Consider the following 16,436-nt stretch of genomic DNA (forward strand, 5'->3'; position numbering starts at 1 on the left):
AGGCCAACCATCACTGTGGCTCCAAAAACCTGAGTGTAATAGATGGAGGAAACACTCAATTAACAGAGACGCTGTAATATGAAATTTATTTGTTTGAACATCTTGCTGAAGAAACGTTCAAATGAGTAATAATCCAAGTTGATCAAGGAGAAGCCTTCAAGAGTAGAAGTGCCACAGAGCTCAGTTTCAAATTCTACCAGACACAAGTGCTGAAAGCTTTGCAGCTGCATGAAATATAAACGCAAAGGAAATGAGAAGTGAGAGTGATGGCTTGATAACTATCACAGGCAAAACTGATTCTAGGTTAGCCGGTAGCTTACTGATAACAAGCAGTGTAGGTTCAAGGACTGACCAGGGCACTGACAACTCTTAGTTTAGTGCACGTTTATTTCTGCCACAAAGGCTTTAAGCAAAGCACCAGTGTCTCTCTGTTTGTTACCTTATCCTCATGTGTGAAGTGTCTGCTCAGAGACAGAGGAGCTAAACTCAGCCAAGACACAGAAAGACACCAAAAATGGATGCTAATTACTCTGTCTAACACATTAGGCCCAATGACAGAGCTTTAGGGAACTGTATTCATACCACAGAGCCAGGGGTTGTTTGTTATTTATTTATTTATTCGTTTAGGTGTTGTAATACAACTGCACCCCCGCAGAGCTGTGCAGGCTTTGAAGATTTCAGGGGAAACTACATAAAAATAAAACACATGCAAATTTTATAAAAAGAGTAGCAGTGCTAAGAAAACCTTCACTGGGTAAATATTGTAAATGTGCATTCATTTTATCTCTTTGATGGTCTGTGTAACTGCTTAAATAAATTCTGATTAGAAGACATATTAGGAGTCAAATACCTTCCTCCAACAGATTGTGCTGATTTTATTTCTGTGGCAGAAGCCTACTGTTAGCATAAAGAGCTGCTGAGCTGTTGGATGAAATAATTACAGCTACTTCACTTGTGGACCGATCTGTCTCCATGACAGCTAAGCAAACACCATCAGTGCTAAAGATCATACGGGAGGATTGAAAGCTCAGGGGAAAGAGAGTAAGCAGGCATTGAGTTGGTTATGTTTTGTCAGATAAAACTGCACATTTCCAAGCCATGTCCTGGTTTCACTTTTCTGATTTTATTCAATGCATCTACAGTCAAAGCAAACTGCTCTGCTATATTGGAAATTATTTGTATGTAAGTGCTAAGCAGAAATAAACGACTCCTGCATCTCAGGCTCAAAACCCATTTGAATATGTTAATATGGGCTTCTGAAGGGTGTTTTCACTATTTTATAAGGTTTTATATACTAAACAATATGTGGATTATTAGAGGATTGGGGATTAATCAAATTATGTGGACAGAAATGATCTGGAGAGACATAGTGGTGATGGTGCCCCTTCAAATGAGAGAATAATGAAAATAATAGCTATAAGCAGCCCTACATCAGATGTTTGAAGTGTTGTGTGAATATGTGTTGTTTGTTTTTCATGTAGTTTTAAGTAAAGTATGTTTTTACAGATTGTAGTCCAGAGGCCTTCATCAGGGTGTCTGCACTGAGGACTGTCCTGACGAATTTCACTTTCTTTGGGAGGAGTGGACGTGGTTTTTTCCCCCCGAATAACAGATGTCACACCCCACATTCCTACACAGGCGTGTGCTGTGGTCTGTGCACATGCAGACATGTGTGGTGTCGGTGCTGAACTTCCTCGTCCTGCAGAAGAAGGAGGATAGAGGCGTGACGTCGCCGCCCGCAGAGAGGCCCGCACGGCGGGAGGAGACAGGCGGGGACGGACGCTGCCGCTGCCGCAGAGCAGAGCAGACCGCCGGGAGACGCAGGAGCAGCAAGGGCACAAAACAACCGGCGACCACGGGAACCTCGCAGAGACCACGGACAGCCATAATGCGGCACCGCCCGCCGACCCGGAGCTGATGTGACTGTGCACCCAGAGCAGGGAGGAAGCGGCGGACAGCACCACCACCTCTCCCGGTTTGCCTCGCTTCGTCTCGGCGTGAGCGGCAGGTCTGTCTGCCTGTCTGTCTGGTGGGGGACATGTCCTCACTAACCGTGGAGGAGGAACAGAAATGGGTACCGACACACGTCCAGGTGACGGTGCTGAGAGGCAGGGGCTTACGGGGCAAGGGCAAGCACGGCACCAGCGATGTGTACACCATCATCCAGCTGGGGAAGGAGAAATACTCGACCTGCGTGGCGGAGAAGACCACCGAGCCGGAGTGGAAGGAGGAGTGCTCCTTCGAGCTCCAGCCCGGCGTGCTGGAGAGCTACCCGGCCGGGAGCAACGAGCTGGTCCTCACCGTGATGCACCGGGCGCTCATCGGAATGGACGTGTTCCTTGGGCAGGCTGTGATTCAGCTGGAAAAGCTCTTTAGCGAGAGTAGATGCGTGAAAAACGAGTAAGTTCAGCTGTCTTTACGTGCAATAGCTGTGTGTGTGTTTGTGTGTGTGGCCACAACATGCAGACGAGGCTGCTATGAGACCCAAAGCTGCATGCATGGGCTTCTTCTGCCTTTGCTTTGTCTGTTTTCCCATGTTCAGTGAACTCATCAGGGTGTTTCTGTCTCTCCAGTCTGTCTTTGTCATGTATAGTTGCTATACAGTTTGTTCTCAGACATAAACACAGCTGTCAAATCTGTGATGCTGCATCAGGGCCCTGCAGACACACCCTCCCTTCCTCCCACAGACATAAGCTACCAAACTAAACTCTGACCACTTCACATCCCGCAGACGCTGAAGGCTTCCCCAAGAAACCCCATGTTCACCTCCTCCGGTGTCCCCACATCAGGGGTCTGGTTGCTTTGTTGTGGGTTCTTAAAATGTTGTCTCCCAGTAGCCCGGGCATGACGTAGAGCAGAGGGGGATTAATGCCTGTCCCAATTCCAGGGATTATCTAACAGTTTTATTATCTGGAAGCTCTGAGGTATTTTTAGAATAACATGTTTCACAGAAACAAAAGCCCACCAGCTGGAGCACAGGCTTGGACGTAAAGAAGCGATATGAAGTTTGATGTTGCATTCCAGTTGCAAGATCCTTATGGGAAAGTTCCACCATTAGATAACTCTTATTTGTGATCAATATGTGACAAAAGAAGACAGCAGCGTAGGCTACCATGTTGATGCACAACTTCTGAATATACAATAGTTTTCATCACTCAAAATTCCTGTCAACGCCTCCCAGAGAACAACCCTGAACTTGTTGAACTCATCTGTAGGTTTGATAGTGATAGCACGGAAATGAGCTAAAGAGAGCTATGTTAACTCAAACATTTCTGATGGCAGCAATGTATTATGGTCAATCGAGGCTGCTGTCAGTGGAATAAGTTAACACTGTGTTTGTTTTATGATTGTTTATTGGTGCTAAACGAGGACTCTAGGAGAACGTTTTTGTCATTTGCTGCTGATGTGTTTGATAGCGAAAACATTTCCTGCCATCAAACCATAATGATACGTGATGGCACTTTGTTTACATTCTCCCAGACTGTTTTTTTCCTCAACTACAGCAAATATCATTATCTTATCTTCTGTTTCTTGTGTTAAACTTGACTTGAAAAAGACCAACTGTGTTGAAATGTAGATGATAAGTAAAAGCACCGGAGTTTAGTGTGCGGCCTTCCTCTTTTCAGATATTTCATTACCACAACCAGAATCAGGACGTAATTGTTGGTGTTCAGACACCAGACCAGTTCATGTTTAAGATGTCAATAACACCTCCAAACATAAAAGCTTTACCTCAAACGTCCTCCTTCACCCTCATGTCCTGTTGACTGAGCACAGATTGATGAACACAACACAAACGTTGAACACAAATGTTCCTCTCACCCTCTTCTAGTATCTGTGTCCTTTTATGGTAGTTTGATAGACGTGGCTACCACCCGACCTGACCGTGCTTTCACTCAGATAGACCCGAGAACATGAGATGAAAGGGGAACCAGTGTCCTCCTGTCGGCCCCGTTGGAGCTGGTCACTTGAAGGTTAGAGTCGGCCTGTGATGATGATGTGTCAGCAGTTTGGTGCCTTGTTACATTCATTGTCTCCATGTGGTGTTCATTGAAACCGGGCCGGCCGATAGCAGCACTCACTCAGCCCAGTCAACACTTACTGCTCATGTATGTTGAACCTAAAAGCATAAAGCATCCCGAGTTTGATGGAGAACATCCAGCACAACACCAACCATGTTAAAGATAAGCTGCTGTTTCCTGTTACTGATGCTTCCGCTAAAGTATAAAACAGTAAAGGATACGTTCGATATTATATATCTTTGTTATTGTTATTAAAAAAAATCCCATGTGAAGACCAAAGTCAGCAGTGCATGTTTCTCTATCATCCTCTGTAGCTCTCAAACCCAACCCCATTGGTTCCTACACTGAAGACATAAGTAAGAAAGAAATAGGTCACAAATATCCTAGGCTACATATTAAACAGCTGGGTACTGGTTTTTAGTAAACATTACTCAAACAGAATTAAATAGTGTATTTGTTAGGGGCTGTTTACAGTGTTGGACATGTTGACATCTGTCACATCCCTTAAAGACAAAAGCTCCTGCATATCCAGTCAATCGGCTCTACAGTGTACTTTTTCAGAAAGCTTTTAAACCTGGTTTAAGGAAGATTGATTGACTGAAATGCAAAGTCATAGTTTAATGTTTAAGATTGAAATCTCTCTCTATAGTTTTTCATGTTTTTGACCCATAAACAACTGCAGAACAGCTTAGATTTAGCAGATTTAGTATTTATTCTTTGAAAAGTTAATAGCATCCCTTTAAAGTGTTTTCTGCAGAGAATTCAGAGAACCAGTAACCAAGACTTAGAATCTGACAAATCATTCATTGTCATCTTTAGTTATTTCCAATGCTCCAGTACCATTTTCAATGGGGCTGGGAGATAATTTACTATTACTGAATATTGTCTTATGGTAGAATCCAATTTTGTGTTGTTAGACTTACAAAATTCTGTTGTCCAAATAAATTCTATGCAATATATATTTAAAAAGTAAGAAAAATTTATACCTTTTTTTAAAGTTTTGGTTTAAATAACTTAGAGTTTCGTCTGATGTGATATTCAACAGTGAAAACAGTTCATTGTGTTGATCACTAATTTGCTTCACATTTGGTTCTTGACACTGGAAACAGCAGCTGAGAACAACCTCTACTCAAGGTCCACTTACTTTGTTGTGGTGCTTTCAACAGTGTCACACTTTAAAGAGTGCAGTGAATTATTATGGAAAGTTTTAACATCCACAGTTCTGTTACAACTGAGCAAACTTCATCTGAAGTCTGTGTGAAATGGTTGAAAGCCCCGGATAAAGCATGTTAGTGAACCTTGAGTGGAGTTTGTTTTGTCATTAATTTTATTATTTCATACGTACATTTGTCATGTAGTGATGCATATTGAAAATATAAAACATAGTAATATTGTAGTATATGTATATGTCACAGCTACATAAACAATATAGTATTTTGGTTCAATGTAGAGTCACAGTGATGACTCAGCATCATAGCCTGTTCAAGAAAGTCAGCAATGACAGCAAGTTACAAACGCCATAAGACAGATACCACAACATATGCCAAGTAAAATTTAAAGTATGATTTTTAATACAATATGAAGATTTGGTCCCTAGATAAAACATAGCACCTTCAAACAACTCTCTAAAAACCATAACCATGAAAAACATGAAAATAAATAAAATCATTTCAGCACATGAGCACACAGTCTTGTGTGGTGTATTGTGCAGTGTTGTAGTGTGTTTTCACTTTAAGATGATTGGGGGTTTTTGGCTGTTCAAAGCAACACCCTTTTAAGTAAAGCTATGTGATTTGTTTTATCTTGTGGCTGAGTAACAATGGGTTCCTCAAGGTTTTCATTTTGTTTAAGGTGAGCTTTATTTGCATGGTGATAAAACCTAGAAGGAGGGATGAAGGGTGGCAGTAAGATCTAAAATCTATAAGTGCAATTAATAAAGCCGCTCAAGGGTGACATGGAGGAAAGAAAAGCATTAGCTTTTAAAATCAACGCCCCGCAACACAAACAAAATCACTTTACACACAGATGACTTTGTAATCTTTCATTCAGTCGGGAGGGTTTTCAGTGACAGTAGTGTTAAATTTATCATTGCAGAGATCGAGGACAGAGGTGTGTGTAAGCCAAAGCTCAGCCAAGACTCATTCAGTTTAAATTTTCTAATATTTATAAAGGCCTTTAGGGAGGACGGAGGCTTCACAGTGATATAGTGCTCGGGGTCGTATATTTCAGCAAATGGAGACATGTCAGGTCGAGATGGCCCTTTTCTTCTGAACCTCTAACTTATTTTATTCTCTCTGGGATTAATCAGTTTCCATACAGTGTACTGAATCAGCATGTTCCAGTCACAGTCAGTGGAAATGAAAGATGAGGTTTAAATGTGGATGTGGTTATGCTGTAGCAGATGGGCTTAACAGTCGAAGATGGGTAAAACAGCCATGGACTGATAATCTTAGAAAAATCAACAAAACAAAAACCTTGCAATTCAACATTGACTTTAATACAACGTGAAGCTGAAATGAATGATTATTTTCATTTTCAATTAATCTGCTGATTGTCTTGATTAATCGATGATTAATTTTGTCTTCAGATGCCTTTTTTTGTCTGTTTTATTGTCCACAACTCAAAGATATTTAGTTTACTGTCGTGTTCAACGTAGAAAAGCATCAAATCAGAAAAGATTAGAAAAGATTGAAACAGGAAATGTTTGTCATTTTAGGTTAGAAAATTATAAAACAATCATTTGATCGTCAAAATAGTTGAAGATTAATTTTCTGATAATTGACTAATTGATGCAGCTCTAATACTATGACTTCACCTGGACGTCAGTCTTTTGAGTTTGAAGGACTTAATTAGCCTTTGCAAAACCGAAAATACAAGAACAAAAGTGTAAGGAAAGGATTATACATTGTGTTTGTGTTTTAATGTGTAATGTGAAATTGTTGACATGCTAGCTAACTAGCTCACCACCTCCAGGTGTAACCAAGCGTTACTTCAGGGCTAAGGACCAGATAATTAACTAACCTATTTAGTTGGGTTAACTGAACAATAGCTCAGTTTTTCACCACTGTGTAGAAGCTGGTCCTGATGCTACCAGAGTTTAAGCTAACGCTAGCAGCGGTGTACTTGGTGTTTGGGGCTGTTTACACAACATAACCTCAGATAGCGTTACTTTTGCCAAAGACATTGGTTAGTCTTCATCCTGAAAGCCTTTTTCCTGGTAAGTGAAAACATACATTTTGAAAATATGTGAGCGAATCAGCCAAACAGGGTTATATTAGAATAAAATCACACATAGTACAAGAGCTGATTAGCTCTACGTTGCAGTACAAGAACGATGCTAACATGTTAGCTTTAACCACAGTCTTTTAGCATGATATCATGTCCTGTATATGTAACCATAAAGTGCATATTTAGGACCCTAAATTCTTATTTTGCCACATTTCAGCTTAAAAAACACTAAAAAGTAAGCTAGTAACACTTTTTTCAGCCGAGTCATGGAGCTAACGTTAGATTAAGTAGCTAGCTTGCTGCAGCTAACATGCTACCAACAGTTGGTAAAATATATAGTTGCTGGCTGTAAATCTAGTATTCAAAGACTGAAGGGAACAAAATAATTTGTGCAGGACTTCTAACACCAAGTTTAGCACTTCAGACTTGACGTGGGCCTGTCTCAGTTTGGGACCTCATAGCAGTGACAGTGACTTTCTCCTTTCTCTGAGTGTTGCAGAAATTATTTGTTGATATTACTTGAACAACAGAAACAACGTAATTTAATTTTGATAACTAATTTTATCATTTAACATTGGCTATTTCACTTTCTCCAATGTGCTTTTGCTTCCTTTTCTGGATTTGTAGATACTGTAAATTACATTTTTTGTTGAACCAAAAGCAATTTGAAGGCAGCAACTACAGCTGCCAAATTCTGAAGGCATTTTTTCCTACTTCCTGAAATTTTATTTAACTAAACAGTTAATGAAAATAATCATAAATTGCCCTACAGTGAGACAAAAAACCCAATATCAGACACCAAATCGGGACTGTGGTACCTCTTTGTTATAACCGAGGAGCAATATAAATGACTAATGTTATAAGCAAGAATTAGGCCACAGTTTAACCTCACATATAAGCAATCAGAATAGCAAAACAAACACATGCATGCTTGATTTAAAACATGCCCCAACATGTCTGATCTTGATCAGCAATTTCTGCTTTAAATGAAGTCAGAACAGCTGCTCTCACTTGGTTGGCCTGGGAGGACACTGGCTGTGATGAATTTGCATGTTGAACTATCAGAGTAGAGCAGATTCCTGGAAAGGTGGGCGTTGGGTGAATTCCCCTAAAGGGTCTGTCAGGAGGAAGCTACAGAAACACTGCTAGATCAGCACACATGGCAAGCAACCCATGTTATTCACAAAATATTAATTTTGCTATGGTATTTGCTGAATATTGACCTTGTCATACACAATTTCCTCCATAATTAAGTTTAATCTCAAGAGGATAAATTAAAAATCCAGCTCCTTTTTGCCGCAGATGAAGGATTCTTCACATAAGGGATACGTGGTTCTTGCAGTGCTGATATTATGATTTAGATGTTAAATTTTACAGCCAATCCCTTCTATTATATTGCTTAGTCTCATATCCCCTGTCACTTTGTCTCTTTATAGAAAGCAAACCTCTGAGTTGCATCAGGCATGGATGATACTGAGGCAGGCCTGAGAGCTGAACCTCCATCTGCTGAGTGAGGCAGAAGGACTGTGACGGTGTGTGTGTGTGTGTGTGTGTGTTTCTGTTGATGTGTGTGATGTACATCCAGAAAAATCCTCTGGCTAACAGTGGCAGACTTTCAGTAGCTGCAGCCAAGAGAGAATATAGTCTAATGGACATTAGGTTACATAACAATATGACCTGACAAGTCATCCTCGATAAAATAATTTTGAAAACATTATCTGTGGGGATTTATCAGGTTAACTTATTGAACATTATAGATGGAGTATACAGAAACCTACATTGTATTCCTTTCTTTCTGGCTTTTATTCCTGAGTCATGTAGAGGCTGCGTTGTTGCGTCACATATCTGGAGGTAAAGTGAAGTAAAGACAAGCAGACACATGAAAACAGCTGTTTTGGTTTAGGTAAACAGCATTTTACCAGTGTTATTAGCCGACAAGAGCATCCAGAAGAGGTTGACTTGTTTCCAAAGTCACTGTGACACAGCAGCTTAAACTGCTTTTTTCTTTGTTCCTGTCGGTACTCAGAGCACTCTTAGCTAGTTTACTAGCCATCATGCTAATGTAAGCAAAGCAGCAAGTGTTGAGGGATGATAGGCACAAGTCAAAATTTGTTTGTTTTTGATTTAGCAAGTGAGCAAATCAAGTGTCATCCCAAAGCACCATAAAACTAGGATAAGAGTTATTAATGGAGGAGGAGGATAGCTTAAATTTCATTTTATTTAAAAACAATCTTAACCTCTTAATCTTGTATGGGTTCAACATGGTTTCATGGTTGGTATATTAACTCTCAGAGGTGCCCTTTTAATGCTTACTTTTAATTATAAAATTAATTTAATTCATTGAAACTAATACTAATTTCAAAACCCTTTATTTCTCAGTTTCATAGATAACTTAGAAAACCAAATAGAAATAAGGGGTTTCAATCCCTCAAATATTTCAATATTTGTATAAGTAACTTGATTCATCTTGATCTGATGAAAAAGTCTGTAGGGAAACTCAATAAATAAGATATCTCATTAATTTTGTTTATAAAATGTTAGCTTGGTCGCTAGCTAAGTGTTAGTCATGAATTGATCAGTCTTCACCGTTTGCTGCTACTTTGCTGACAGAAGCATTTGGACACAATGCTCACAGGAATCTGCAGAAGTTGGCCTTGGTCTTGTATGATAAGAGTGATGTCCAGTAAAACTAATTAAAAATGTGAACCTTTATTTTCTGTTGCAGCCTTGTTATCAGGATGCTTTTGTAGCTGCAGCACTTGCTTCTGTTTGTGGTGATCTACTTTTGCTCACTGACTCATTTTACTGTTGCTTGATACTTGGGTAAACAACACCCACCTAATGAATCAAAACGCTCAGCCCTGCTTCAGTGGGCTTTCAACAGCATTTCATTAATTACATAACTTTTTTTTTTTTTTTTTTTTAGTAAAGGCGATCAGTCAGATATTTTGGAGCGATCATCTTGATGTCATGTGACCACAATTTATATTTTATGATCTTGGCATGTTAGCTTAATTAGTTTTCCTTTGATCATTAAATATTTTTCTGCGATCATGAAAAATAATTCTGTCGTTTGCTTTGACAAGATAATTATCCTGTGGTCACATTATGAGATCATAAATCATCCATTCAACTATTTTGTGATCTAAACCAAAGAAGCTATGTAAAAACTTTGTAGATACAACTGATTCCTAAAACGATTTAATTTGTGCCACTACATGAATTTTTAGTTACTTATTGTTCCTGGAGTCTGCTGAAGGTTGAATGTATTTGAATCTCACCTTTATTTCTTTTTTTATATTCCACAATAAGCAACCCTTTTCTATCAGTGATCCCTGATGTGTGCCTGAGGATGTGTGGTTTTAAGAGACAGTGCCGGGTTGTGTGAAAGTATTATGAGGAGGGGTTGACGGTGAGGGTAGAGCTCATCGCATCCAGATGTGGAATGTGGTCTGGGACTCACAGCCTGTCTGCTAGTTCTGCTGATGAGGCAGGAATCCAGGCCACAGTACCACTGATCCCCACGGTGCTCCTGGAGGAGTTGTTGACCTAATTCACAGAAAGAGATGTAACAGGAAGTGTCCACATGGTAGCTCAAATGAAGCGCCACCATTTACCTGCCTTGCATCTTGCCTGACACATCAGGCCAACAGTCTGCTGCTGTCGGGCCTTCATTGAGCATCTTTGGATGTAGTCTTTCATGTCCTGCACCGTTTGCTTTAGTTGGACTGCAGATTTTAGCTGAATCAGCATATTTAATTCGCAGCAGAAGCAGTTGGTGAGTGCCTGCTCAGCCTACCAGCCAACACATTTATGTTTACCAAAGTTGTAAAAGTTTGTTAGTCCCCCTTTCTTTGGCTTCCAGGCGTCTGAATTGCGAACCACATCTCTGATGTCTTCAGCAGTTAAAAATAGATCTGGTGTTGTGCCGATGGACAGCTTTTTCAACTGGTTAGATGACTAGTCAACCACTCAGAGTTGTGTAGGTGATAGTATGAATGAGGATGTCATCTTCCTACATAGGTAGCTAGCTACACTCATGAAATAGCAATGATGAGATGGATGAGATTGACAAGTATGGATGAGATTGACACAGCTGTACAAGTCAATTAACAGAATTAAAGTCTCAAATCCAAATGTTTCATTAATTTTATATAAAATAAAGTGAAGCTAACTGCTGCTAACCACTGCAACTGCAGCTTTCATGCCAACTGTCTCTCTAGTGATTGGTTAGAGCGAAACAGGTCAAAATAACCTTCACCCCCAAATACAAACTGGTAACATGAACAAATGTCAGTCTGAATTAATGACATGAAAGGAAAGGGCAGACACTTCCTGCCAAACTCCACACCAGGACATGCACCAGAATCTAGATTTGGGTCAGTGCATATGGGATGCTTTTGATTTAGGTTGATAAAGACAATGTTCTTTTAATAGAAAACCGTCTGGTGTGTCACGTTAATTGGTATAGCAGTGAGGCAGGGTGTTTAGGTTCAGACCCTGAAAATCAAGGCACCACAGGATGTTGGAAAACGAGCAAACAATGTTTCAGTGTTTTGTGGCTTGTGGTTGGTTGGTATAAGTGACAGTAGAGAGATAACAAATTAGGTTGAAGAGATTCAGAACAACATCCAACAACTGGATTGCACTGGGAGCATCCCAGACCTTGGTCAGTGCTGTAGCCCCCTTGTTTGTGACTAAATACCTATGAAACACTTGACATTTGATCAGCCTCAAATGTACTTTGTGTTTAGTGCTAGTTCAGAAATGTTAGCATGCTAACATGCTAAACCAAGATAGTGAACATGGTAAACATTGTACCTGCCAAAACTCAGCATGTTAGCATTGTCATTGTGAGCATTTTAGCATGATGTTGTTGGCACTGAGCAGTCTTTTGTATGAGTAAGAGCAATAAAGATAGTTTCCTCATTTGCTTGAGTTTTCTCAAGTTGTAGAGCATCAAGTTCTTGACTATCTTGAGCCTCACTAAAACCCTTTGACTCCTCTGCTGGAAAACGTTTATCTCACAGCATTATAACCTTACACATCAATGTATTTGGTGAATAAATCACTAAATTCCACAGCTGACACAGATCCTGCGCCTTTGGCACCAGTTTTACTTCAGGGTCTCTTGTGTCTGGCTCTGATACCACCCAGGCTCTCAGGGCCCCACAGAGACGGAGTACATTCTGGATAAAATAGGTTGATAGCCTACTTGTCTGGTACTTTCAGCCCTGTCCTGGTGGTTTCTAGGGATCTACTTGTTCAACAGGAGATGTACACTTTGTAAGCTGAAGCCTGGAGGAAGACGGCAGCTGGAAGGGAAAACTTTCCTATCTACTCCTCAGCGGATCAGGGAGCAGGGTGAGATGAGGAGATGGTGTCATGCTGGGACGGGGTGGAGTGTTGTGATTTCCTGTTTTTGCAAGATGGGGAAGCAGATATGCTGCTATGCTCTGCAGCTCTGGAATGGGATTGTTTATGGAAATAAAAATCTGTGTAGACTCACAAATTCCAAAAAAGCAGTCAGAATATTTTGGTTATGAAGATTGTTGTGGTACAGAGATCCTCATAAGCTTTTCAGTAGATTTTTAGAACCCAAAATGCTTTCCAGTATCACGACAGCGGCCTTGTTGAAGTATACAGGCGCCTGTGTGGGATGATGCTTTTGGGAAACTGGGTCCTCTTCTGTTACAGACTGTGCTCAGCCTGAGTACGTGGGCTTCAAAATGTAGGCTGCTGATTTTTTTCTGTGTGGCAGTGTCTGTATTTAGTCCTTATGTTTGTTATGTTAACATTTGTTGTTGTCAGGCGTATTCATGCATTACATCATCCACACAAAGCCCAGGTGCATGCATATAAATAGACCTGAAACTTTTTTTTGCATCGTCTTCGAAAACAGAAAACAGTTTGTGTACCAAGAAAGGGTCTTTAAATGTTTTTAGTAAGCAGAAGCACATTTTTTCTCCTAGTGTTTTAATACAAACAGTTTTAATGTAATTCAGTCAACTACATACCAAAATTTAATACTCAAATACAAGTTTGTATAAGTTGTTCTCAAAATATAAAAAAAATAGAGGCTAGGTGAGCATTCTTGGATGGTGAGATCGATGACGATGGTGGCAGTAGTAGCTTTCGTTTGCACAGGAAAACCCTCACACAGCTCCCTGCTCCTGTGTTTGGAATGTGAGCCCCACCTCGGCTACAGGGTGTTGGCTGCCGTGTCAGGAGGAGGACTGATACTATTGTTGGAGCATCGACGTGAAACTCGAGTCCACGCCTGACAGGCATCTGAGGTAGCAGCACTTGTGTACAATTTTAGTCACAGGAGGAAGAAGCCTAAAGAAAAATCTGTGCTGTGTCCAAGTACAAAGAGGAGAACAGGCTGGTTTAAAGCTCAGGCAGTTACTTTGTTTTCTCACTGGTTGATAATCTGGTAACAGGATTTAATTTGATGAAATGTAAATACCTTACCTGGATTACCTGGATTATTGCCACATCTTATACTTGCATCACAGGAGTGTCACTCCTCCCCTTCCTCTTTTTTTTCAACGCATGTGAATTTCTTAATGAAAGCTACTTAACTTTCCCACGCCTGCTCATGTGGCACATTTCCGTTGTTGTGTATTTATGAGAGATTCATATTTTTTGTCTCTGTGCAGCTATAAAAAGCATCAGCGTTCCCCTGTCCTCTGGGCTCCACCTGCTTGTTGTTTGTGATTCTCTAATTGTTTTCACTGGCGTTCTTCTTGGGTGTTGCCGGGTTTTCAGGACTGAGCTTGAGGTCAGATGATGACGATGATGATGATGATGATGATTACATAACAGCCTGTGCTGTGAATTATATGACTTGTGTTTTTCCTTCTCTGCAGCCTATAATTACACCAGTATTTTTACTATTCTATCTTTTTCTATGTAATCATACAGCTAGATGTTAGAACCAAATTTTTTGCTGCCCTTCTCTTTTTGTCTTTGTTTACCCCCTTTTCACCCTTTTTACCCTTTTTTTTCAGCACAAATTAAGATATAAGTCTGACTTATCAATTTGTCAATTTAAGTATGAAGCTGCCAGAACCAGAAATACACAAGGAATGACACAGATGCCTATAAAAATCCACAAATCTTAAGTCATAATCTCTCCAAATCTATTGAAGGATGAGGTTAGTGCTAATGTAGTGCAGCATGCTAACATCACTGCATTAGCATCAGATTGTAATGTGATCTGATGTTATATTTAAACTGATATTTTTTGAATGAATGGTTCAGATCAAGTTGTATAAATGAAGTTTTTAGTTCAGTATAGCGCGGTCTCATGCACAGCTCATGCTTTAAACATTTGAATCAAGCCTCCAGATTGTAATATACAAAAATGATAAATGAGAATATTTTTTAGCAGGCATGTTAACTGCGAGCACAGTGTTAGCTGTGTCTTGCAGTCAGCAGTTGTGGAGGTTTTTTTTGTCTGAAGTGCAAACCAAGGTAAAAGGATTTTTTTAGTTTGGGGTTTTTATGCTAAGGCTTTTAGCATTTTTTGTCCAAATGCTGTGTGAAAACTGAGGAGGATAAATGGAAAACTTGTGATATTTTAGCATGAAATTGATCAAAAAAATGTAACGGCAGCCTCTGAGACCAGTGAGGATACCAGCTGCAGCTGTTATTTAACAGTGTTTGGGCTGTGACCTGTGCTAATTGTCTGCCTCACTGTGTTTCTGCACAGTCATACTGTTGGTTTACAGATAAAATAAGGGGATCTTGTGGTGGGGCAGGTGGGAATTAAAAGCTCTCTGGTGTCTGAGATAGCGCTTCCTCTCACACATCAGTGGGTTTTCTCGTCTCAGTTTTCTTTCATGTAGGAGCTTTCATGTCCTGTGTTTTATGTTTAAAATCTCCGTTCTTGTAACTTTCTGCAGCTGCACAGTTGATGTTCCACGACATGACATTTAGATCTTCTTGTTGACTCAACTAAACAGGACATTGTAGTTGTTCATGAAGCACCATAGTTTCCCTCCAACTTCTCTGACATCCTGTTTTATATTTGTGCAATAAGGCTGCTTTCACTACATAGATGTTTCTCATTTCAGAGTTAGACAACCACAGGCTGCGATTACAAAATTATTGTAACTGAACTTCAATGCGTTAAAAAGTTTCATGTTGTAATTTAAGCTTTTTTTTTTTAATCAGTGTTGGTGTGTTTGGTTAAGATGTCTTTGTCTTTTCTGTGTATTTTAGATAATTTATAAACTGTTTATTACTTACCTTGGTCTTTTACATAGAATTATATAATATTTATGTGAATCTGCTCCATATGGAGTCTACTAATGCTTGAATTTGAAGCCTAGATATCACGTACAACTATGTAAAGTTGTACTATATCAGAAAACTATTGTGCCTCTCAGTCTCACAGAGCTTCTATTATACATGAACAAAGAAGCACTGTGGTTGAGGTGTGAGGTGAAAATAGCCCAGCAGTACAGGAAGTTGAAAAATAAAAACAGGTCTTGGTTAAAGACCTATTTTTCTGTCATCCTCCTAGAGCAGAGGACTTCCCGTTGGCAGCATCAAGTGTCAGAAACACATGGTAATGGGGATTTTTTCTCACTCATATCATGTGTGGTTTTTTTTTTTACACCAGTCACAACAGACCAGATGAGACTTTCCCATGAGTCAGGCTGAGGTGAACTGCCACTGATATACCCACTGGTAAACAGCATTTCTAAGAACTGCTCCTCTGTGCCCGTCCAGTAAAGGAATTTACAGTTGGTGTGTGATCTGTTTTTATTCTGGCTCTGTCGTATTAATGTAGGGCGCTCACTGTTAAATCAGACATGGACATTGTTTTTCTTCACTGTTCTTGCTTACCCGGCCTTATGTTAGTAACAAAAGGCCCCCTCAAGGTATTGTGAGATGACCGGCTACACACAGCTTTGTGTTGTTAGTGGGACACAGACACTCACACACACAGATTAGCCCCATTCATGATGACAGTACAGTCATTCACATTACTTCACCCCACTCAGTGCTGAACTAATTGATAACTCAAGTGAAGAGATTTGAAGAGGTGATTTAAAATCAGTATGTCTTAAAAAAGGTTTTTGTGTATGTGTGTGATTGTAAAATTGTGAAAGTAAATGTGTAAACTTGTGATGATAGTGATACCAAACTAAGCAGCGCATGCAACCATGTTTT

At 39.9% G+C, this 16,436-nt stretch overlaps 1 protein-coding gene across 3 annotated transcripts in view; it reads left to right on the top strand.

Moving 5' to 3' along the window:
* Nucleotides 1–1,635: 1,635 nt before the first annotated feature.
* The window catches only part of rab11fip5a (RAB11 family interacting protein 5a (class I)), a 30,147-nt gene continuing 15,346 nt past the window's right edge, over nt 1,636–16,436 (top strand). The window contains exons 1-2 of one of the 3 annotated variants that reach the window (XM_071498836.1): nt 5,737–7,239; nt 8,687–8,782. Coding sequence is in view for 1 of the 3 variants with exons in the window: in XM_071498835.1 (XP_071354936.1) it covers nt 2,039–2,400 (362 nt within the window). In the remaining 2 variants the exon portion in view is untranslated. Of the gene's footprint in view, nt 2,401–5,736; nt 7,240–8,686; nt 8,783–16,436 lie in introns of those variants that run through there. The other 2 variants (XM_071498835.1, XM_071498837.1) reach the window with 2 other exon arrangements.

This window comes from Trachinotus anak, unplaced genomic scaffold, assembly GCF_046630095.1.
Source record: "Trachinotus anak isolate AG129_WGS33_773 ecotype Australia unplaced genomic scaffold, CSIRO_AGI_Tana_v1 ptg000015l, whole genome shotgun sequence".
Taxonomy (NCBI): domain Eukaryota; kingdom Metazoa; phylum Chordata; class Actinopteri; order Carangiformes; family Carangidae; genus Trachinotus; species Trachinotus anak.